Source organism: Melospiza melodia, chromosome 6 (genome assembly GCF_035770615.1).
Source record: "Melospiza melodia melodia isolate bMelMel2 chromosome 6, bMelMel2.pri, whole genome shotgun sequence".
NCBI lineage: Eukaryota > Metazoa > Chordata > Aves > Passeriformes > Passerellidae > Melospiza > Melospiza melodia.
The window spans coordinates 69,020,710-69,045,882 of NC_086199.1; the positions used below are offsets into that span (position 1 = coordinate 69,020,710).

The 25,173-nt window shown below is 41.1% G+C and overlaps 1 protein-coding gene across 1 annotated transcript; it reads left to right on the forward strand.

Annotated features, from left to right (window-relative positions):
- The first annotated feature begins 14,190 nt into the window (after positions 1 to 14,190).
- On the forward strand, positions 14,191 to 24,206 carry LOC134419940 (astacin-like metalloendopeptidase). Its single transcript, XM_063159542.1, has 13 exons — positions 14,191 to 14,259; positions 14,463 to 14,487; positions 16,729 to 16,745; positions 17,124 to 17,148; positions 17,999 to 18,070; positions 18,867 to 19,001; positions 19,627 to 19,744; positions 20,474 to 20,652; positions 20,780 to 20,864; positions 21,255 to 21,382; positions 22,357 to 22,472; positions 22,889 to 23,114; positions 24,104 to 24,206. The coding sequence occupies exons 1-13, from the start codon at positions 14,191 to 14,193 to the stop codon at positions 24,136 to 24,138; spliced, it is 1,230 nt and encodes a 409-aa protein (XP_063015612.1). The 3' UTR covers positions 24,139 to 24,206.
- Positions 24,207 to 25,173: the final 967 nt, after the last annotated feature.

Consider the following 25,173-nt stretch of genomic DNA (forward strand, 5'->3'; position numbering starts at 1 on the left):
GTGGTGCTTCATCTGATGTTAAGAGATGTAGAACTCCTGGAACCTCCAGACTTACAGGAGCACCTGCCAGCTGTCTGTGTAGTCTTTTGCCACAGTTCTACCCTCAGGATGATGATAAGGATTTAGCACCGTGGAGGGTCCAGCTAGTGCAGTGTGGAGTTTGTGGTTAATGATTCTGTACTGGGACACCACACTGTCCTGAGATTAAAATCTGTTGAATCAGGAGATCTGTGGGAAAAATATGGCTGTGTACCTGTTTCAGGAGGCTGCCATGTACCTCCTGTCACCTACAACCACTGTAAACCTGACTGTTGTACGTCTCTTCCATCCCTTGCAGCAACATTGGATGAATACTGCCAGAGGGTGGAAGACTCAGTACTAGAAAGTAGAGAGAAAGGGCCAAAAGGCAAAAACTGGGGAGGAATAGGAAAGGTCTGTAGTATGAGAATTGGGCATTGGTGTGACTGCTGTAGCAGGATGCTATTAGAGATGCTACACTATAAGAAAAGTAGGAAAATTAGAGGGAGTTCAGGAAAGCACCACATGAATGAATTAAGGGGTGTGAGACAGTGGATCAAAGTGTGCCTCAAGAAGGAGAGTCTCTTTATTGATGAAAAGGCTAAGGGGTGTCTTGGTCAAAATCCTTAAGCACCCAGTTGTGAAATAAACCTTTGATGACAGAGGTTCTCTCCTGCTGAGCAAACACTGTGTTACCAGGAGCTAATGGCCAGAAGCTGATGCAGATAAACTCAGAGTGGAAACGTTGCAGATTTCCAACAGCCAGCATAATTTCTGTGGGAGCAGTCTCTAGGGGATTGCGCAGGGTTGTCCATCACAGGTGGTTTTGAAATCAAGATTAGAGTTGTGCAGATTGTTTTTATTGGTCTATTTTTGTTCAGTTGTGGTCTACACTGAAGTTGAGCCACCAGTTATACACGATGTGCTATCCTGTGTTGTTCCATATGTATATGGGGGAGCATGTGGGATGTGAAGAGAATATTATTGTATAAGGCAAGTTTTCAAAAAAATCACAATTCCTCTGAGAGCATCAAGGGGCCAGCTGCAAAGAGAAAAGTAGCTTTAGAAGGTCACATCATACCACATAGTCCAGCAAAAAAACTGCATCTCTGCCTTACCATGTGAATTGCTTTAGGTGAGGTCTCAGCACCTCAGTAATGCAGATTGAGAAAGAAAATGTCAGCTCCAGCTCAGGACAGACCCAAGTGAAAGAAAGAAAGAAAGAAAGAAAGAAAGAAAGAAAGAAAGAAAGAAAGAAAGAAAGAAAGAAAGAAAGAAAGAAAGAAAGAAAGAAAGAAAGAAAGAAAGAAAGAAAGAAAGAAAGAAAGAAAGAAAGAAAGAAAGAAAGAAAGAAAGAAAGAAAGAAAGAAAGAAAGAAAGAAAGAAAGAAAGAAAGAAAGAAAGAAAGAAAGAAAGAAAGAAAGAAAGAAAGAAAGAAAGAAAGAAAGAAAGAAAGAAAGAAAGAAAGAAAGAAAGAAAGAAAGAAAGAAAGAAAGAAAGAAAGAAAGAAAGAAAGAAAGAAAGAAAGAAAGAAAGAAAGAAAGAAAGAAAGAAAGAAAGAAAGAAAGAAAGAAGAAAGAAAGAAAGAAAGAAAGAAAGAAAGAAAGAAAGAAAGAAAGAAAGAAAGAAAGAAAGAAAGAAAGAAAGAAAGAAAGAAAGAAAGAAAGAAAGAAAGAAAGAAAGAAAGAAAGAAAGAAAGAAAGAAAGAAAGAATGTATCACTGGAAATGCAACTGAAAGGAGTGTTGTTTGGTAAAGTGGCGGACAAAAGGTTAAGTGTGAGGCCAGTTAGCAGGTGAAGTTAAGCAAATGAGTAAATGCTTTCCTATATGGGGAGGGTATCTTGCTGAGAGCAGATAACACACAGATAGATTTCCTGTTTCTCCATTGAACTCTGCTAATTTGCTATTGAAAATGCAGGAAAATAGAACTTGTTTTGTGTCTAACTCATTTTAATGTGAGAACTGGCTCTTGATTGACTGGAGAGGCAGAGCTTATTTCTGGGCAGATATTTCCACTGCAAATGTACGTTTATTTCCACTAGATTTTTTTTTTATAACCACAGGAGATTTGAGAAACTTCAAAGCCTTCCGAAGTGCCAGACAGCAGAGTGCACATTGTGTATTTGCAATATACGGCTGCCTCCTAGAGGTGACAATATTTTTCTTACAGTTTCTGTTTAGCGTTTATAACCTGCCAGAGTTTCAACCTTTTGCAACACCAATGCTGTAAAGGATACTTTGCAGAGAAAGTCTTTGGATCTTGTACCTTTAGTTAAAATTATATCTCCAGCTGTGTTAAGGCTGCAAAGCCAAAAAGTTCAAGAATTATGGTTACTTGTAAAGCCTTAGCTCTATCCACTTTAATCTCAGCCTTGTCTTTAAACCTTCAAGTACAGGACAACACCATTTTATTTGAAAATGAACTGAGAATAGTTTGCTGATAAGATGCACTCTGATAATGAATCAGGGTTATATACTGAACGCATCTGGGTTTTATATGTGTCTCCCAAAGAAGGAGTAGATAAAGAAAAATATTATTCCAAATTACTGGCTGATATTACAGTTTAAGCAGCTAGCAATATGGACCATAATTACATGGGGGTTTTCTCATTTAATTTACACCCAACCTGGCACTTGTGGCAAGATCTGTGTGCTAATTTCCATGGCAAAATTCTATGGAAGTTGCATTGGAACATGAGCAGCACTGTGTGGCATTAAGCTGAAAAAAAAGTCACCTACAACTGTTCTTTAGGGGGTACCACTGTGTGAGAAAGCCCAAGCAGGCAAGCAGCCCTTCAGGACTGGCAGCAGAACCTGGAGGCTCTGCCTTCCACATCTGGCTCCTCATCCCACTGCCTCTCTGACTGCAGATTCCACTGTCACTGCAGAAATACTTCCAGAGAAAGATAGGGAAGACCCATCAAAAAATGCTGTCTTATCTTTCACTGCACTTCAAGAATCAAACTAGCAGCAAAATGGTCAAAGCAACATCTGCTTTTGTGTCAGTTAATTCCAGTTCTAGAGCAGATTGCTTTTCCTTTAAGAGTTACATACAGCTCTTGCCTTTCCAGTCTAAAATAGAGTGTCACCAAACAAAATCAAGCTTATAGATGGATCAGAACAGATGACTCAAGGTGTGGAACTGGTTGTGTAAAGGAATGAAAGAGCAAATTACAGCTCCTCAGCCTGGAAAAGAGATACTGCAAGGGAAGAGGACAGAGGTCTCTCAGATCCTGAGTGTAGGGGAGAAACTGGCTGGGGATCAGCTTCCCAATTCCAGTATAAGAACTACAGGGAAAATTAAAGTAGGACTCACATTCAAAACAAGGGGGAAGTATCCTACTTGTTTCCCCTTTTCTTATGTGCTTTTCTAGGCAGCCACTTTTGGCCCATGCCAGACAGAGGCCACAGGGTCAGAGAGACCTGTGGTTATTCTAGCAGATGTTACATGCCATATAAATTTTATTTCCTACATCTTTTAGGAAAAACTCTGAGAATCAGCTTGGTTTTTGGAAGCATTTTGACTCACTGACTCATGTAAAGTTGGTCTCTCATTGTTTCTTTCCCTGTTTCCTTTGAGTCTCGGTGAAAGTTTTCATGTATCCCCTCCATCTGCCAAAGAGGCACAGGCAGGAAGGCACAGCGAACAGACTGGGAACTGAGCTGCTCCACGTAGTCACTCCATATGTTTACTGGGGTCTTTGGCTGGCTACCTCAATCAGTAGAAGCAGCAAGCACCTCAGCAGTGGTAATTCTTAACATCTAATGGCGAATCACTTTTAGTCCTTATAATATCAAGAACAGTACAGGAGTATTTTTCCCTAAGATGACATTGTTTGATCCTGTTCCTTGACATAAGAGGCAGAGAACAAAGAGGAGGAAATAAGTGAAGATAAGAAAGAATCGCATCTTCTAGTTCTGAACTTGAGAAATTATATTCTGTTCATGTTCACCTCTAGCCATTCCTTGTGACCCATAAGATTTTGTCAGGCTTTGAAATATTTTCCATGACACTGCTATTATACAAATTTCAGCCAGTACTCTGATAAAATGAGTTGGCACAAAAAATCATGAAGCCAGACCTTCCAGTCAGAGAAAAACACCCTCTACAAAAACAGCCTTTTCAGAAAACAGCCTCCAGCTATCAGGATAGATGCCTTTCACCCAGTAAACTGCAGGAGTGGCATGGATCTGTGCTTACAGTATCCTTACTCCTCTACTGCTCTGATCCCTCTGGCCTCCATGCCTTCTTCCTTTGAAAGAGTTTAGGTAGGGAGTTGGTTTTGGTTTTTGCAGAAATATATGCTATGTTTAGCTTTTCAGATTGAGATCACAATGAGATCTGACTTCATCCTGGACAAGTTTGATAGGTGTTTGCTGCTCATAATTGATGTTGTCCAGAGAGGAACAGAGCCATACGTCTCTCACATTTCACACTACTGCCAGCACATTTATTGACAGCTTTGCAGTCAGGCCCAATCTAAATGATCTTGAGATAGCCACCACCTTCAGGATTTAGGCACTTCCGTGGTAGAAATCACAGGGGCATTGCCTGTGATTGCCCCAGAGGGCTGTACTTGCTTAGTGCACACAATCTTCAAAGACATTGGGGCAAAACCTTCCCCTAACATAAAAGTTACATCCAAAAAAAAACATAAAACAACATAAAAAGTTACATCCAAATTTGAAAGGAGCCCTCCCATATATGCTCCTTTCAGTAACTCTAGGAAATTGCTTCCTTAATTTTCTCAACTGCCCAAATTATGCTTCAGAAGACTGTCCTCTCCCCAGTGGGCTCACTGACTTGAAGCCCTGTGTCTTCAGCTGTTCCCTAGCTGCTGTCAAAACTCTGGAGTAAATAATCTGCAAGCTGCAAATCTGCAAAGTGGGTCAGAGGCTCTTCCCTGGGTCCGGTAGGAGGAAACCTGACACAGCAATGAAGAGTAAAACTCTTAGTGCAAATTCCCTTACTTGACTCAGTTGTTTCCATGCTGGTTTCCACAGTCTCTACTTCACTGCCATGCTTACACTGGCCAGCTCACTGTCTTTTTTTCCTGAGCACAACTATGGCGTTCAAAACTCAGTTTCATCCTCCCTCTGCTTTTATAAACCTTTCCCCCCTCCTTCTCTTTTCCCTTTTATCTATTCATTTTGTAGGTCTTCCCTTTTCTTCACCATGTGAGAATCCACTATCTATTGAGAGGATAGATGATTCTTCTTTCTCTCTACCTTATCTCCACTTAGTCTTTTCCTGATCCATTCCCACTGTCATGTTTCATAAATAGATTACAGATCCCATACCAACATTTGGTTGATCTATTTTCTTACAATCTGAAATCTCAGGCTGATGCTGATGTCTTTTCCCAAGAGACTTCAAATGAGCTTAAGCCTAACATGGTCATATTAAAAATCACGATATTCCCACGCAAGTTGCCTTTACCATCCAACATCTTGTCTCACACCACTGTGTATCAAAAGCCCTCATCACTCAAGCCCGTACATCTTGGATGTCCCCAACACGGCACACACTTGTCGCATCAGCAGCAGTTTGCACTTTCTTCATCACTGTCAGGCTCTTGTCTGTACAGCCTAACTCCTCTGAAGTACCTCTGAAGTTCCACTGAAGGAGTTTCATGGCAATATCGGGCAAAAATAAAGTTGATAAAGCTTAAATCATGCTGAAGCTGTGCTTTAGAGGCTTTAGAAGAGAAAGAGGTTTTGTTCCAATAAAGTTTAAATTTTGCATTTCACCTAAATTGTGGCAAAATACATGAATCTTGTGTCAAAATTTCTGTTCAAAGTTGTGACACACTTGGTACCAGACCGTAGGAGGGAAAGGTCGGCCCCTGTCTGTGGAACAGGGACAGTTGTGTAATCTTCAGCAGTTGCATGGCAGGTGTGTAGGAGAGATGGCTGCCTACAACATCTTACCCAGTCTGGCTTTCTCTGCACAGATCAGGAAATGATGAGGGCATGGAAATCACACTGTGAGTCATATCTAACCTTTTTTTTTATAACAACCATGTAGATGGTATAAACATCCTGAAAATCTATGTAACTTTGTTCCAGACACAGTGGAATGCACAGGGCCTACTGGGTCATACTAATGGCCCCATGAGGAAGCTCCCAAACCCGCTTTGTGTCATGTCACAGCCAGAGAAAAGACAAGGCACATGACCCCAGTCCCTGCCAAATGTGGTGCCACAAACACACGCATGGCAATTTAGGAAATACTGCTTAATGAAAGGCTTCTTTAAATCACCCTAGGATAACCATGGGCTGCAGTAACCATACACTGGAGTATGGAAAAAATATCATTGTCTCCTAAGGGCTTGTAATTTAGGACAAGTGTCTTCAGTGACAGCAAAGAACATCCCCATTCATTTCAGTTTGTGGGTGCTTTAATCAAACACACCCATGAGGAGACACACATGTGGTCCTGCTCCTGTGAGGACCAGTAGGTCAGCTGCCCACTTAGTTTAATGACTGGGCAAGGAATGAGAGTTTTTCTCATTTATTGGGTTAAAAGGTTGACTTGACTATTTGATATATGTATTTCTTTTTCTATTTGCATTTTACTGTTCTTTTCAGTTATGTCATTGCACAAACCAGCCCCTTAGTCCTTTTTCTTTCAACAGATCTTAAGATATCAGAATTGCAATGGTACGAGGCTATAGCCATAATTCATTTAATGGCAGGCCACAGAGACTGCCTCTATGGCCCTCATAAATTCTTGGAGAGACGAGCTCTACATTCTCTTCTCCTTTTTATGATGGTCCAAAACAAGTATTACATGGGCCTCTCTCTCTTGAAGATCAAAAGAGATTATCAGAATAAAGAAAGTAATAAATACCCCAGCCTTCTCTCATTTGCAGAGACTAACCACTTTGAATATTTCACATCATTCACTACTTCAATTTCCTACAAAAAGAATTTATTTATTTAAAGGAGAAATACAAATACCCACACAGAACCTGTTTATGACATTCTTATCAGAGATAGAAGGCAAATACATGTGCAAAGGATGGAAGCAGACCTCTAAGTAGAAGATTTCTCAGAATGCCTTGACCTTGATTTGTTGTTGAACTCATACTGCATCATGTGCAGATTTACAACAGAACTATCCCTGTAAGAAAAAAGCTGCAGTTCAAATCTTACAGTACAAATAAATGGTTTTCCTGCATACAAACCAGTGAACTGAGAGCCAAATCTGAGTTCACTGAGGAGAATTAAAAAGATTACTCTAAAGCAAAAAGGCTAGGCTCGAAGGCCCTAACATTAAAGTTTGGCCATGCATGTTTCTATCAGCTAGTTAGATAAATTTAAAATAAATGATATATGAAAACATAGTTAGGCTTTTCTCTTTAGTTGAAGATCTCAAGGCAGCCTCTCTAATTTGTTTCAACTGCACTTGCTCTGAGGAGAGGGATGTGTTCACTGAGCAACAAAGGGAACCCTGATAAGGACTTCAGAAATTGTAATTGTAGGTAATGTGTCAATGTGCCTTTAATGTGTTCAGTAACTAATGGGATAGTTGCTGCAGATGAGTGGAAAAGAAAGGCCCCTGTGGAAGCTTTTTCTTTAATGTAATGGCAGCTGTGAGCCAAGGTTAATGTAGCCACAGCTCCCTTGGGAAGCATCACGGATAGATAATTCATGGGCTGGGTAGCAGCCCCCTCTGTTCCTGTTAGGTCCGCTCTTCCCTGAAGGAATGGTGAAAGCAACAGACTGGCACACTCATGCTCCAGGATCCTTTCAGACCCTATGGTAAAAATCCTGCAATTCCTGGAGACCCAAATAAAATCACTAGTGGAAGGGGGAGAGAGACGCAGACATAAATGTACACGTTCAGCTCCTCCTGCTGCAAAATAGGGAAAAAAGTTATTTCCTTTCCAGATGGAATTGGTGGAAGGGTAAATCCATGATGGCACATTTTTTTTTTTTTTGGATGTGCTTTTAACAGGAGCCCTAGCATGGCACAGAGAAAGAGGCAGAAATGGGTATCCCTCAGAAACTGAGAGGGGATTAAGGGTGGTTTTCAGATTAAATGGTTAAATCATGAGTGGCAGTGGTAGATTGTTTTCCTTGTAAAAACTAAAGCCCAGCAATGAGAGGTGGCAGGGTGGTTAGCCCTGGCCGAGGCTCTGCTGTGCAAACCACCCAGTGAGTGTTTGACAGCACAAAGCAGGAAAGCCTTCGGCCTCCCACCCTTCCTCCCTTCCTCCCTGCCCGCTGCAGCTCTGCTGGTGCTGGTCCAGCATCCCCTGCATCAAACCTGCTTGTCCAGTCACTCTCCCTGCTGTCCCCAGCTCTGCTGCTGTCCCACCTGGTGGGGTGGCAGACCCTGCTGGTCCAGTCTGGACCCTCGGCCCCCAGGCCAGACCATGCCCCTCAGTGTGGCTCTCTGAAGCCCACCAGGCTTTGGTTACATGCTCACAGCAGACACGGGACAAAACACACTGCTGGCTGCCCTGCATGCCCAGGAATCCTCCACACTGCATCAATTGTTGTGGTCAGAGCTTCAGAGATCATTGGCTGCTTCTTTGGAGGCAAATGCTCTCTTTGGCAAAAGACTCCTGGAACATGCAAGTGGATTCTTTGTTTCAATAACTTTAAGGTTTGTTATTAATCTTTCCAATGTTAATATTTAGCCACTAGTATCTGCCTGGATAGCAGCTCGCTTAAAAGAAGACAGGCTGGAAGAGCTGAGCTTTAACTTTTCCTGAAGTACTTCTCTGTGGATCCAGATAAAGTCAGAAGTAGCAGTGTCCAAACTCACCTGTTCAGGAGACATGAGAGGAGCTACAAATTATCCTCCCAGAAGAGGAAGCAAATCCATCAGCTAACCTGGTGCATCAGAAAAGAACCGCAAGAGTGAATACTCCCACTTCTCAATACTCCCACTGAAATATTAAAAAATCCTGCTTAGAGACAGTTGGGAAGGAAATATGTGGATAACAAACAAAGGTATTGAGACAGGTACTGAGACAAGCAGGAAAGTCAGAGAGCACAGCCTTTCTGATGAGGGACAAAGGAAGCAGAAGTCAGTGCAGTGATATTTGAGTGAGGGACAATGCCCATTCCCTAATGGATTCTTTATCGGGCAGATCTGTGTACTGTAGAGGCAGAGATGTGCTTTCCACTTGCAGCACACACAGGCAGCTCCCATGCACTCATCTGAGAGGCAGACATGAGACATTGCCTTAGTTAAACTGCCAAACAAGCACTCACAAGGATAACTTTCATGGCATGGTTACTGTAAGCAAAAATTTCCCGGTAGGCAAAAGGACGCTTCTGCTCCCAGGAGATCAAACCAAGCAGGGAAGCTGTCTGGCATTGCATAATCTGTCACAAGGAGATCTCCCCAGCTGGGGCAGCACTGGGTGTCTCCCTTCAGAGGGCAGAGGGACCAAAAATGACCCCAGGCTCTGCTCAAACAGCTTGCACCTTACCCCATCACATGGATTCCTTTGTAATCAGCATAACATTGCTCTGCAGGCTGGAAACACAGGGTAAACCCTTTGATCCATCCTTTCTTCACCTAAGGGCAGCAGACAAATCAGATGGCTTCTCCTGATAAAAGAAAGGAATTTGGTTTTTTTCAAGGCAATCAGAAGTTCATTATTAGAATTGTCCAAATTAAAGTTCCAGTTTCCATTCTCCTTCCCTCAGCCCAAATAGCCATTGGATTACATATCGTTAAAAATGCTAGTTTAATTGCTGAATTATGCTTTGCTAAATTTGGCCTTGAAATCTGATTTTGAAATTAAAATCAACATGTTTTCAACTTTCATTTTAGAAGTTACAATGTTTTTACTATTCCAACTTGTTTCTTTACTAATTTTTTTTTCTATCTCCATATTTTTCTTTTGAAAAGAGAAACCCATCAAAAAAAAACTTTTTCTTCATTGTCCTCCTTCTGACAACAGACTAAAGTTCAAAGTTTCTAGGTTTGGCTCTTTGAATAGAGAAGTGACTAACCAATATCAAGCCAATGTTCAACATTTTAGGTTTGAATTCTTTCAATAAACAGTCAGGGCTAGGACTGCAGCTGGAGCTAGTCATTAATATCATGGAGGATGTGTCAGTGTTCTGCTAAAGAACCTGCAAATCATGTGGATTCATTGCTTCAGATGGTGTTGGCAATGACATGGAAACCCCCAAAAATGGAAAGCAAAACAGAAAGTGGAACGGGAACCCAAACAACTCCAGGTCTCCTCTGGGAGGTAGGATCCAAAGTAGAAATGTGGAGAGGGACACGAAGGACAAGTAAATCTATGAATGCAGCAAGTATGGCTGTGAGCACTGGGAAACAGCTTCTAACTCCACTTTGACTTGTCTAGAGATGTCTTTCGTAACACACGTCAGTCTCCAACACAGGGGATTGAAGTCTGTGCTGGTTACTTGTGAAACCCACAGGAGCTGCCAGCACTTCAGTAATACTCTCAACCAGCAAAGTGCAGTACTGGCTGGCATTAATTCCTCTGAAATTGCCCACTCCTAATCACTGCACTCCAAAAAGGCACAGGCAACTTGGAAGGAATGAAAATATAACTGCAGAATCAAGAAGAGTGGAATCATTAGACTAAAGGGCTGAAAGTCCTTTAAGCCAGCACAGAGAAAGCTTGTGTGGGGACTGATTTATATCTGAAAAGTGTCAGATCATAAAGACAACGCAGAAAAGGAAGTGATTTCTGTGTGATTAGGGAACTTGGAATTAGTGAGAGGAAGACAAAAAGCACTGAGCTGAAAGCACTGCACAGGAGCAGGTTTACTGGCCAGAGCATGGGAGTTCAGAATCCATGAACCAAGAGCTCAGTGGAAACCAGAATTCCTTTTCCAAATGAAAGTGAGCCAAAATATTGAAATGTTGCACAAAGCAGACATTCTTGGAAAATGATACTGAGCAATTGTACCTAAAATAATATATTCCTGCTTCAGATTTGTCATTAACCCCAGATTGCAGATGTAATTGTGTGGTGTTTATTCATGTGATGCCAATCCACAGCAATTTCAGTTATGTGTTGTGGTCTATACCATTGCTTCAATGGTTGGTTTTAGTAAAGCCAGATGATTTTAAACTTTCAAGATTAGTTAGTATATTACCACAAATCAGTTATGGTAGCTATCACATAACTTCCACATGCTGTTTGGCCTAAAGGTTTCTATTAGTTCCTGGAATTATTTTTTCCCTGCATTTCATGGCACAGCAATTAGTAGCAATTAGTGCAATTTCTTTCCATAATTAAATTGTGATGGTTTACGTTATACTTTGGGAGCTGTTTACAGTGAAAGACTCCAAAGAGAATAACACATATGACTAAATGACATATGACTGAGCAAAATCTGAAAGATTTTTGCAGAGTTGTTTTATCTTTCATGCATCTGCTGTTTTGATTTTGACTATATATACTTGCAGTGAATTCCCATATCAAAAGAGAAAACATTTTTTTTTAAATTGGTGTGTCTGTATATTATTTTCTTGGTTATGCCTACAGATTTCTGCAAACAAGTCTAACAGGCATAACTCCAGGTTTTGTGGTGTTCATTTAGGAGCAGTGCTATTTTTTGCTGAGAGACTTCTTGTGGACTATGACACTGTTCGAGTACTTCTTGAGATTCTGATGTTGGTTTTGGACGTCTGCTAATAATTATTCACATGTTCAAAATCTGTAGAATCCCTACTGTCCACCAGAAACTAGGATATACTAAGAAGAGAACTTGGGTCTGACAAAACTTCCCACAGGCTTTTCTTGTATAAATTCAAAGACAGATTCTCTTTGGAAAGTCCTTGTTTGGCTCCTAAGGGTTTGAAACAATTTCTGTGGCATTTTCTTTACTAGAGATATCAGCTTCATTGAATCTAGTAAAACTGTGTCCTGTTAATGCAATATCCCAATAAATTAGTGTGTATTTTGATTAGTGAAAACAGGTCTGCTGACAATGCCTCCCCCATGAGTATTGGAAAATAACCAAATATTGAATCTAAATAAGAGGCACGAGGTGATAAGATCTTCAGAACTGGTAGGAACCATGAGTACCAGCGCTCCCTCTCGCTCTCTTATGTGGTTTTTTTGTTTTTTTTTTTTTTTTTTTGCCAGCTGCAGCATTTACAGCCACATTCTTAAGCCCAAAAAGCCACCTCCCCCCCTCAGCACTATTTGTTAGGTTATGGAAAGCATGGCATGCAGCAATCTATTTCATGAGCTGTTTAGTTTGTCAGCATAGTAACACACCCAAGATAAAACATGCTGCATCCTTTTTGCCTCACTCTTTCCTGAGCACAGGCAGGTAATCACACATTCAGGAGTAGTATCTTCCCAGTAACATGCTACAAAGATGCTGAGGTTACCAACCTTCCTATCTTGCTTTTTAAGTTTGTTTAATCCCCTCACTACCTCTGATCCTTCCTTTTTCTCCTGGACTGGTTTTCCCACCTGAGAGTGGTCTGATTTTTCTTTTTTTCCTCCTAAATTCTAATGAAAGCAGATTATATTCAAGTTCCATGTTGCAGTGTGGTTTTGGTATGGTTTCGCATGCCAAAGTATTTGGAATCATGGACCTTTGTTTTGTCCTTACATTGAGTGAGAAACATGGAGAAACATTCTCCCACTGCAGACCAGAGCTGCACAGCTTTGCTTTAGCAAACGGAAGATTTTCATCCCTCTGAAAGACAAATATTAAAAAAAGACACTTAGCATTGCACATTGAGAACATTTATGTGTACAAAGGACACACAACAGGATTAACGTGCTGACAATGGCTGATGTTGATGCTCTTTCATGGTCACAAGGGCCGTGTGCCACCCTGCTGTTTATTAACCGGTGCCTGGGGCAGCCCTTCCTTCAGCCGGTGTGCAGACACAGAAAAGGAAAAGTAACATCCCCCTGTGCTGCCTTCCTGTGGGGGTGCTCAAAGCTTATCCCTGGACTTTGCCAATCCAGACTTTCTTAAAATAGTCAGCAGTGTGCACCACAACTTTACATCACTAAATGAAAGAGTAATGGACGCCTCAAACACAATTCAGATTTCATTTATATCTAATTCCTACTCTTGACTGGGTATGATTTGGAGAAAAATAGATGGAAAGCCTTCTGTTGCTTCTTGATTGACCAATATGGAGAGTATCCAGAACCTCTCATTCAGCACAGAAATAAGGAATAAGTGGGTTTAAAACTTACTCTGAAGGAATCTGAGCACCAACATGGTCTAGAGACAGAATCAGTGCGTTTTATAATTCAGTTTCCTTTTCCATGCATGGAAAATGTGCTCTGACACAAACCAAAAGTGTGTCAGAGACCAGACGCTTTCCCAGCTACAGCAGCTTCAGCAAATGGTTCAGTAAGAGAGCTTTGCTGTGAGAAGAGGTTGCTGTGATAAGAAGCTCAGTGGTTGCTGGTTTTCCTCCTACAAGCATTTCTTGCTACATCTGCTCACTGCTTCCTCTAGACAACGGCACTCTGCTTCTGGACAAGTGCACTCCAGCAAAGCAAATTCTGTTAATCATTCTCAAAATGAGTAAGTGCTGCTTATGCTGCTGTTCTCTTTTCCCCTTCTCTGATTGCTGGTCACAAAACTCATAAGCGCACCTATAATTGTCAGACTGCAGAAACAATGGGGCACAGGAAATGCTCCTGGTGTGATGAAACATCAAGAAACGCACAGGAAAAAACAAAAATCTGTACGTATAGAACCATAAGCTGTCTCAGGGAAGACACATTGATAAGCTCACTGGGTAGACATGTTCTATGTTTCAAAGCAACACAATAGTGTCATGGCTTTCTGTAATCTCAGCCACATAAAGAAAAAAGTCACCTACCCTCTGAAATCCTAACAATCCAGTTCTCTGGAGAGTTATCCAGGAACAAGGGTAGTAACAGTCAAGCCGAACATTTCAGGAAAGATCCTCTAAGAAGCAGAGGAAATGCGTGGCAGCCCAAGCATGAGGCCGAGCCAGCTCTGGAGAGCGGCACGAATGGCCCCGGGCGGCCCAGGGATGCTCACGGCGGCGGCGATAGCGCAGCACCGGGAGATGCCCAGGGGCTAAACCTGCTGTTGAGGCAGCAGCAGAAGTTTGCTAGTTTGCTTCCTGCTGGGGTTCCCATTGGCTGGGGCAGGGCTCCCGGCCGCTATATCTGCCGGGGCAGGGCGCAGGGCCCGCACGCCGCGCCATGGGGCCACAGGGCTGCCTGCTCCTCGCCGCGCTCCTGCTGCCCGCCGCCCGGGCCTTCCCCATTCAGGTGAGAGCCGCTCTCCAGCTGGGATGGTCTTCCTGGAGTGCAGCTGTGGAGGCCCACTGTGATAAATTTTTCTGCCAGAAAATATTAGCAATATCATAATAAATAAAGGCAACATAATGATTTGGCTCCTCCATTCATCCTGGTTTTGTCGCTGTGTTTGTCAGCTATGGAAGAATAATGCCTTTTACCTGTTGGTTTTGCAGGACAACTATGAAAACAGCACAACAAGTAAGTAGGATTTATACTGTATTTTAAAAGCACCTGTTATTTCTTGACTGTTTATTACATTCTTGGTTTTGACTTGTTTTTAGAGCATGTGAAAGCACTGACAGGCCTTTTTAATAAGGCTATGTTTCATAACTTGTTATTGAGCTGAATGCAGATGTGTTTTTACAAAGATGTGCTTTACACAGACTTTGGGGCATGGTTTATTAGGTTAATTTGGATGTGCTTTCACAGGCTTGAAAATAAAATTTTAATTAGACATCCTGATACCTTTTCATTAAGTTGAATGTTATAATAAGACTCCTAATCATTTCCCTCCTTTTCTACCTGGGTTCAGCTGTATGACAAAGATGTCAGGCATCAAAGAAAGATTTGCTTTGTTCTGGTTTGGAACAGGCTTAGCTGAACAGCTTTTGTTAACTTGCAAAATACAAGGAGATAATTGCAGGCCTTCAGAGGTCAGTGGAAAGAAAACTGTAGGCAGACTAACTACAGCAAGAGCAGGCTGAGCGTAATGTGTACAAAAAGAAGACACCTTGGAAAAATTTGCTTGACATAGAGCAAGTCAGTGACAAAAGAACATTGACAATTTCTGCTTTTGAACTGTCATTAATGGCATGGGGAAAAAGGGATGTTGTAAAATTACTGCTCAGTATATTTAGAAGGGACCAAGGGACACTCTTGCTCAAGTTCAAGGCAGTCAGTTGCTCAGACTCAAAGTTGCAGGTTTATTGGGACAAATGCATGCAATGAATTTTAATTTATCGTTGTTACTGCTTTTTGTGCCTTTTGAGACATCTTTCAGTATTTAGAGTGTAGGGAAAATGTGATCTGTATAATTTTGAGAGCCCTATCACACCAGATGTTCATTTCATCAAGGAGATGGCAGACGCCTTCTGTGGTGTCTCATTTGGGTTTTAAAAAGAAGTTGCAGGCTTTATGTGCCTAGGAAACTGGAGCCTAATTTCCACTGATTTTGACTACTCAATTAATCTAGTGCCTCTTGGGTACATAAATTCTGGATCTGGTCAACCCATCTCAAAAATGTTCTTCCCTGCAGAATGTTTTTAGATGCCATGGATCTCTCTGATGCAGCTGGTGGGAACTGACCAAATTTTTCTATAATAAACCGCCATCATTGCCGTGGACTTCCATTGCCATATAACAGAAGTAACAGCCTGAAAACACAGACTTGAAGTCTTTTTGGCTCAATAAAAGTGATTCTGTTGCGGGTGCTAGATGGAGTCTGAAAAGGAAGACATCTCCTCATTACCTTTGAGCAATAATTATGAAAAAGGAATGGTGCTGCAAGGGGTGATAGAGCTTGGTATATCTTTTACTGAGAAAAATTATAGTAAAATTTGGGGCACAGAAGGGCTTAGAAATAATGACTGTTTACATGAGTGTTCTCTGTTTCAGTGTTAACTAGGAAAAACAAAATTGTTTCATACTTTGACAAGGAAGACTGCAATTATTAGGAAACTGGAAGAGATTGCCAGATAGGCTTGCAACATATCCATCATACTTAAGAACAGGTCAAACAAACTGTGGTCAGGAATAATACAGATAACACTGTTTCTGCCTTAGGGAAAGCAGACAAACTGACGACCTTTGAAGACCCTTCCAACTTTTAAACTTTTTTGATATTATAAAAATGAAGATAAAAATGTATACATCAGGTCAGATTTTCACTTCTGGTTTGTATCTAGAATCTCATATTTGGTAAAAATCAGAAGACATCACAGTAGAAAGGCACCTTAGAACTCAGAATGGTACCAAGCTGCTGTCAGGTGCATACTAAAGCTGAGATTATTTTCCCCATGCTAAATTATAGCCCCCATCACATGTTATAACCTTATTGTTTGACACTTTGAAACCAGGGGATATTGTTGAGCTGATTAGCCTGCACCTGTTGCAGAGAAAGCTTGGGACAAAGCATTTTTTTTGTCACTGATTTCTTTTGCAATTTTCTACACTGAAACTGATAAAATGCTTTGCTGATTCTGAGATGGTAAATTCTTAGGATTCTGTTCCTCAGCACAATCTACTAGGAATTTTCATAGTTGTTTGATTAAGTATCTTTTTAATTTCTGTGCCTATGCATTAGCTGGTGCTCTCCATTCTCCTGCACTCCTCCAAGGGATCTGCCAAAGGCATTCCCATGGCTGAGGAGGTGCATCCATGCTGTTACACACCGAGAAGTTGCATTCAGAGTCTGATGCTTGTCTTTTTGTCTTTTTGCAGCAACAGAGCCTGCTGAGGTAAGGAAAGCTAACTCGGCCCTTCTGATCGTTTTGGGCTTCAATATTGCGGAAAGTAAGGCCAGGACTCTTGGACTCCCCTTTCATCTACATCTGTGTAGCAAAGTTTTCTCTGCTCAACCGTGCATCAGAGTGTATCTGAACCTTATTCCACACTTCATATTGCACTTGCCTTTATGATACCCCTAGTTGCCAGGGTACCAAAGAAGAGTATCTACCACCCCATGGTACTTCTTTGCACATGGCAAAGTACATGAAAGTTGCATTGATGAAAGATGACAATGGTAGCATGATGCTGTTGATAATTTAAATGTTTTATTATTTAATTTAATGTTACATTATAAATTATGAGATAATATTAATATATTGTCTTTGCAGGTTACTACACAGGAGAATACATATGGTATGTACTACTCCATCTACAAATACATATTTGAGGGGATGTACTGATTGTTGTCTACTCAGTTACTTCAGAAAATAACGTAGGCTTGATACAAATTAACCTTTATGAGGAATTTCAAATAAATGCAGTCGCCACAATGTTTCATGCAAAGCAAAGTCACTTGGTTTTGGCCAATTGCTTCTCCTTGCTAAAAACCTCAGCTGTTATATTGCTAAAATAGCTCTGCTTAATTCATGTCCTGAATTAAGCCACTTCTAAAGGTTAGAAGCACAGAGGTCACGTGTTTCTGCTTTTTACTGATGTCAAGACTTGCTGCATAATGCACAGAGTTGGCTGACTTTGCTAGCAAGGCCTATGAGTCCCCAATGCTGGGCTTAGATGGGTACATCAGTCCGACCCGTGGAACAGGAATGCAGTTCCAGTGTCATTGATTTTGAGGGTTTTTCAGGAGGTCATCATGTCCAGCAAGAAGTAGCAGGACTGCTCTCCATCCATTTTTGTTTCTGGTATCTTCTGTTGGGGATCTGAGTGTGAGTTGTTCATAAAGAAGTAAAACTGTGCCATCTCAGACCTAAAAATATGATGGCTAGGAAAAGGAAAAAGGAGAGAATGAAATAATTGAAGGAGAATGGCTCTTGGGACTAGATTAATGCCAAAATAACCACAGCTAGGAAGTTCTCAAGGTTGTCAGTGAACAAACATCTACATGAGTGAACATCCCTCCAGTCCCTAAATAGACTCTGTAAGCTTTACATGCGTCACTGGAAAAATCATGCATCATCAGGGTAAAAAATCAGGATTCATATTTCCTCTGGGAATGAGAAAGTGATACTCTTGTGTTTCTGCACAGAGTCTCCTTCACCTACAGAGACTGATGAGGAGGACGAAGACATTTTTAACAAAATTCTGAATGTTAACAAAGGTAATGCCACCAAATTCCTGTCTATAAAGGAGCTGTCCTTTTTGCTTTTTTTAGGGTGATGTGGGAGGTACCATGTCTTACCACAATCTGTGCAAATGTTTTTCCCATCTTACACACAACCATGTAAGAGATACCACTGGGATTATGGTGTGGTCTGCTGAAGCCCTATAGAATCTCAAACTATTGAGTCAGTACTGATGCTCCCAGGTGTGGAGGCAACTGAAAACTTCAGACAGTATCTTCATCTTTAGCTTTCAACGTCTTTGTCATCTTTGACATAAAGAGAAAATGTGGGCATTTGTATGCTTATTTAACAGCCTTTTTTTGGAATGAAGAATGGCATTCAGCCATCGTATGGCTTTGCAGTGCAGTCTCCTAGATAAGCTGCAGTCAGTTCCATTCTCACTGCTCCCAACTTCCTCTTCCCTGATCCTTCCAAACATTCCCTGATCTATCAGCTTGTTTTCCTCACATTTTCTCCTCCAAGAGTCATTCAAGTGACTTTAAGTAGTCTGTAGAGAGAGACACCAAATATTCTTACAGTTTTCTCCTGACAACTCTCCTCTTCTTGGTTTGCCCGCCTTATTGGGTTTCCTTATTGGCACCTTCTGATTTTGCCCAGCACCTTCCTGGGGAGATATTTGATGCCATTCACTCAGTGTCTCATGATGGATAATTAAATAGTACCAAAATAAAACATCATTCTTACTATTGAGACTGCTTGTTTTTTCAAGTGTGCTTAGCAGGTGTCCAGCAATTTATGGCTGAAATGTTCCCACCCTTTCTCTGTCCCCAGACAGCTCCCAGTTCCTGCAGGAAGGTGACATAGTTCCACGGAGGAGCCGCAGTGCCATCAACTGTCGCCATTGCCACTGGCCCCAGTCCAGTGATGGGATTGTTCGTATTCCCTATGAACTGGATCCTGCTTATGGTGGGTTTGAATAGAAATTATTTTTTAAATGGGTTTTGTCCAATGTTCTTCCGAGAGAAACTTACATTGAGTGAGCACGAAGAAACAGCTGAATAGATCAGTTCTAAGGATTTACTTGTGCTGTGCAAGCACAGATAAATTTTAAGTTACAAGGGCCTGAACCAGAAATATTCATTGAGGCATTTTGCCTGCATCATGTTTTGGGACTGATCTCTTGGAGACAACAATAACCATTCCCTCTAATGTTGTCTTCCAGAATGCCTTCCTTTATAAGGTTCATGGCTATTACAGTAGAGCTTCAATGATATGCTTTTCAAAAGCAAAACAGCTTCCCTTAATTGTCTCCAAGTGTCCAATGAGATACATCAAAATGGCCACTATAATTAAGAACAAGTCATTGAAAAAAGAGGCACCTGAATACATTTGGACAAATATCCGGATAAAGAGGGTCTTGTGGCAGGCTGTTAAAATCTTAAACAAAATTCAGTACTGAGCAAAAAAGGAACCTAAGAACCTAGGCTAATGTTTCTGTCCCTCATTTATCCTGTTTTTGAGACTATGTGAGATTTTAATGGCATCTGCTAATCTGTGCTTGTGACCCCTAAATTAACCCTTTCTTCCCCAGAGGAGAGCCATGTAAAAGGGATTCATGATGCCATGGCAGAATTTGAAGCACTGACTTGTATTAATTTTGTGGAGCGCAAGGCAGAACGTGACTACCTCAGTATTAGATCTGTTGATGGGTGAGTTGAATGATAAATTAGCAAGTTACTTCTACTCTATTTTTCAGTCCTTCCCTCCACTGATTCTGTGTGACCTCCGAAAAAGCTTTTGTTTTATCGCAGTGCCAAGGTATCTTCCTTGGGTACCTTACTAGAGCAAGGGCTCATCAGGCACATCAGGAACTCACTACAGACACTGAAATAATACAAACCATGGAAAAGCACCATTAAGGGGGAAAGAATGTCTAAGCTCATGTTTTCTGTGTGGTACAGTGCACACTTCAGCACAACGTATATTGAATACTGTAGGTCCTATCTACAAAAGTAGACCAACATATGAAATAAACAGTTCTTTGAATCACACTATTGATCATCAAGCTCAGAATTAGAGCTTGTGAGAAAGTTGTTCAAAACTTAGCTTGGAAGTGTTATCTCCATCTTATCTCCAGCTCTGATACTGTCTTTAGTATTTTGAAAAAAAAAAAAAAGAATTGTTATTTCAAGAGAGTTCAAGTCACGGTGAAGTCAGAATTTAGGAGCCTCTGTGCTAACAAAAGTCTTCCATTTAGCAATGATCATACACTTTGTTCCTTTATATGCCATAGTCACTTTTGCACTCTGGCTATCACAGTGGAGAGAGGAATCATTCCACTCCCACAAGAGGTGTGTGAAGTGAGGTTCTCTGTTCTGCTTCTTTGCCTGCTTGCCAATAAAAATCCCGTAAGTATTATTGTTCAATGCCTCTCTCAGCTGCTGGTCCAACTATGGGAGAGTAGGAGGTGGACAGACTGTCTCTGTGATGAAAGGAGGCTGCATGTGGAAAGGAGTAATTCAGCATGAACTGGAGCATGCTTTGGGCTTTTTGCACGAGCACTCTCGAAGTGACAGAGATGAACACGTAAAGATCATGTGGGAGTACATCAGTCCTCGTAAGTACACTTTGAACTCCTCAATGTAGGAAGTGGTGTAGACACATCCTACTGCTCCCTGCTCTCCCTTTTCCCCTGAAGGGAGAAGGGAGGAAGCACACTCTAAAAACATTATCATATATTGCAGCTGACAGACCAGACTTCAAGAAATTTGAAAACTCCAATAACCTGGATCTTCCGTATGACTATTCCTCAGTAATGCACTATGGCCCGTAAGTAGCAGCATGGCATTACTATTTCAGGAACTCAAATCTTATATCAGAATTAGTTTCTATCATAACTCTTTCCTATCAGTTTCCCCAATTCCCCTTCTGAGAAAAACAGTGTGAGTCAGTTCAGACCAGCTGCTCACTAGGGCTGGGATACACTGTCCCTGGGCTTTCCATTGGGGAGCCCTCCACTGCTGGGCTTGGGAGCAAAGGAGGCCATCTGGACATTGACTCTGCTTACTGGTGGACATCTCAATGAGGCCTGTTTAAACAGCACTATTAGTCACAGCAATAGCTTATGTACAATTCTTGTTCTCCCTCCAAAGCATCCTACTGAATCCTGAAAGAAGTTATGGTGCTTAGAGAGCATTGTTTCTCATGGGTTTTTTTCAGATACACATTTAGCAATACCACTGGGAAAGCAACTATTGTACCAATTCCTGATAGATCAGTACATATTGGACAGAGACAAGGGATGAGCAACTTGGATGTGGCCAAAATCAACAAACTTTACAACTGCAGTAAGTATGTCCAGACTTCCCTGTTATCTTCAACTCAGATCTGGGCACGTGGCAGAGACAGCAGTTTTTCATCAGACTGTGAGACTATTCTCATGAATTCCTGGTACCCACTAGGGTTACTCTGGGAGGGAATGCAAAGGTAAAGCCGGAGGCACGTTGTGATTAGTGAGAAAATGGAAACTGCCTCTAAATTAAATCAAACACATTTGCTATTAGCATGAGTGGCTGCTGTGCAACTAGACTAACTGCATACCACATCTTAAACTTAAATAGAATAATTTGATTTCTTACAGTTCAGCAGACAACTATAAATCCCAAAAGAGCCAGATAACACCACTCCTCATGTCAGCTAGTATTTAAGACCTGATCCAAAACAAAACAGTTTTATGCTCCTTTTAACTTGAACAGTTTCATGTTACCTTGTCCAGTTTTCAAAAGTTTGTCAATCTAAGTTTGTATGTTTAAACTCTTTATGTGTACCCTCTGCCAGAAGAATTTTTTATATACAATCACAGAAATTTATTCAATCAGAGGAAAAAAAATTATGAAACTATTACCTCTTGCACCCCAAGTGCTCCTCCTAGGCTTAGAATTTAAGCATTGTAGAAGCATCGTATTTGTGCTTGACTCTTCTGACATCACTTAACTTCCCCTTCTCAATGGAAAACAGTGGCACCATCTGCAGTGAATTGAAACCTCTCTTTACAGAGGTGCAGAAGGAGATCTCTTGCTAAATGACAGAGCTAATCAATAAATTGAATGATTTTCAGAGCACTACTTTACTTTCCTCTTTGATGCATTATGTGAAATTAGGACAACATGAATGCTCCTTTTAATCAAGATGTACCAGTACTCTGAAATGAAGGGTGATAGACCAGAAAACAGAGATCAGTCCATTCTGAAGAGATTGTAGTTGTGAATGAGCTACTATTATGAAATCTTCTGCAATCCTAAAGCAAGCATTTTTCCCTCAGGTCACTGCAGCACTATTCTTGATGGACCTTCTGGGTCACTGAGATCAGCCAACTACCCAAGGAATTACTCAGATAACACCAACTGTGTCTGGCTCATCCGAACCCGAGCCAGAAAGGTAAACACAGGTTAATAGTGGTCTGGAAAGATGGCTGAGCTTCTTTCAACGTTAAGCATCTTGTGCTCTGTACAGCAGTTACCAGATGAGAAAAATTTCAGAATAGTTTCTACTTCTAGAGAGGTACGTGCTAAAGCCAGGTATAGACAAAGACAATTCAAAGAGTTGTGATTTTGAAAAATCTCCACAAATTGGGCTTCAGGTTTGAAAAGTCAGGACAAAGCTCCTTGAGCATGGGAGCATTCAGTGATTAGATCTGAACCCTGCAACTTCAGGGGAAGAGAGACAAAGCTGGATAAGCAGCTCTGGTCTCTGAGTCTGTGCTTGGCTACAGTTTAGGTTCTGTCTGTTTTAAAGGACATTCCATGAAAGAAGTATACTTTTGTATTAAAAATTAATTTTCTCTTCCCTTCCAGGTTTCCCTGCACTTTCAAGCCTTTCAGCTGCAAATAACTAAAGGCTGTCAGGGTGATTATGTTAAGGTTTATGATGGATCCAGCAAGTCTTCTCCAGTTCTAATGGACAAGACCTGTGGATCAAAGATCCCCAGTGGCATAGTTGCTTCCAGTAATCTTATGCTCGTAGAGTTCATCACAGATGGTGCCCAGACAGCTTCTGGTTTCCAAGCCACCTTTACTGCTGGTAAGTCTGAGAGCAAGAGGAATGGCAAGGAAAATAGTCAATGCCAAATCAACCTTTCTATTCACTCAGGAAAAACATTGAAGAACTGCTCTCCATGAGGGTCATCACATCCTTCCTTGCTTTTGACATAAGAGATTAGTTCTACACTGACCCCATTCATTCATTCATGCAGATGGGGCCACACTCAGGTTAAGTGGTGTTAGCCAGGTGATTCACTGTTCCCCTTCCCTCTCAGATATGTGCCATTCCAAAGCATGTGTCAATAAGGCCAATCAATTTAATGACACTACAAGTGTTACTAGCACAGTAGAAAGATAAGAAATCGTAATGCAGCACTTGAATATATCATTCCCCTGGAAAAGGTGCAGTTTTCAATCACACGGTTCAGGTGGTGAGACAGATCTACAGTGAATGAAGTCACCCAGGCCCTTGACAAGAAGAGAGGCAGCATTTCCATGGTCAGGATTCCTGGAACCTTTCCAGCTAGAACACATTTGCTTCAGTCCCATTTAATTAAGAACTAAGGGCGCAACTAAACAATTATGTGACCACAGGCTTTCTACTTAGCGTGTACCAGCTGGAATAAAGGAATTCCTGTGTGTGTATCTGCAGCCTATGGCAACTGCACAGCAGTGCAGCTTGTGTTGGGGGGAAAGGAAGCTCAGCTGTGTCATGCAGCCTTGTATCTGCCATGGGATAAGAACAAGCATGTAGAGTTTGCACGAATCCACTGAAATGCACTAACTTGACCATATAGCCAAACCAAACCAGAAATTTTGCATTGTCTCTTTGTAATATCTATATCTGTCCACTGTTGCTATGGAAGGAAAGAAAAATTAAGAAACTGCGTGTGCCACTTTGCTGTGTCCACAAATATAAAGCAATCTTAGCTGCCAGATAATATGTGATTTAGCATATACGTATTTCAGAGATGCTACAGTTTGTCCAGAGACTTCTGAAAGCTAAGTGTTCCCTCATTTCTTTTACAGTGAGGACCCAAAGAAGATCTAGCATCCACAACTGACTTAATGAAGAAGAACCTATTCTGTGAATATTGAAATTATGTGTTTCCTACTTCGTTCCTATCTTGGCTTGGTTCAGTATGAAATTTAATTCTATTAAGAATCAAAGTTTACATCTTCATGAAAACGTTTATTCACCAAGCCATACAAATGTACAAATTCTATACATCTGGTGTACTTCTCCTTTTGTCTGCACAGTTAAGTTATTACCTCTTTCTATTTAACAATTGAATAAAAAGCTTCATTAAAAAAGAAGTTTCCGCTTCTCTTTTCCAGTAGTCACTTCCAGCCAAACACACCATCAATGTGGTCTGACTTCTTAGCCCCTTTGTTCAGTCATAGGGATGTCTCTTAATTATACCACTGACATCATCATGGGTTTAGTTAGTTGGCTGAAGAGACCAGCTCCAAACTTTAAAAAATCATTTTATGGTATTCACAGTCTTGAGCATGAAAAGGTCTTGGACAGACAGAGTCCCACACCCGCCTAATATTTCCACTTCTCAAAATGACTTCTCTCTTCAAAATTCTCTTATATCCCTAAATCACAAGAAAGGTGGACAAGACAAATCTACTTCCAGGAAAGGACTGGTACTTCCTACTGCAGTTTTCCTTGTACAGTTCTGGCAGGCAGGGGACAGCTAAGGGTGCTCGTTTAGCCACAAGCCATTTTTGATCCCGCAGAGATGATTAAGCCTATCACAGGACAAGATAATGCTGCCAGAGTTCATGCACATGTTCAGAGAAGAAATCTTTTTTGTCAAGAAAATATCCAAGCTCTTCTCTTCTGATCTCATAAGCGATCTGCAAGAGTGTCACAACTCCTGGAGTGTTCATTTTATAGCCTTGCACGCAATCACACTTTTAAAATTATATTCTCTTGACCAAGACAAGCCTGTAAGAGATCTGAGAAAAAAATAGACTGCTATTTTAATTTGTAGTATAGACAGATAGTTAAATATATTACTAACCTGAGTATTTAATACTTGTATTTTTAAGGCTGAAAAAAAGGAAACACTTTTCCTATTCTTACTTTG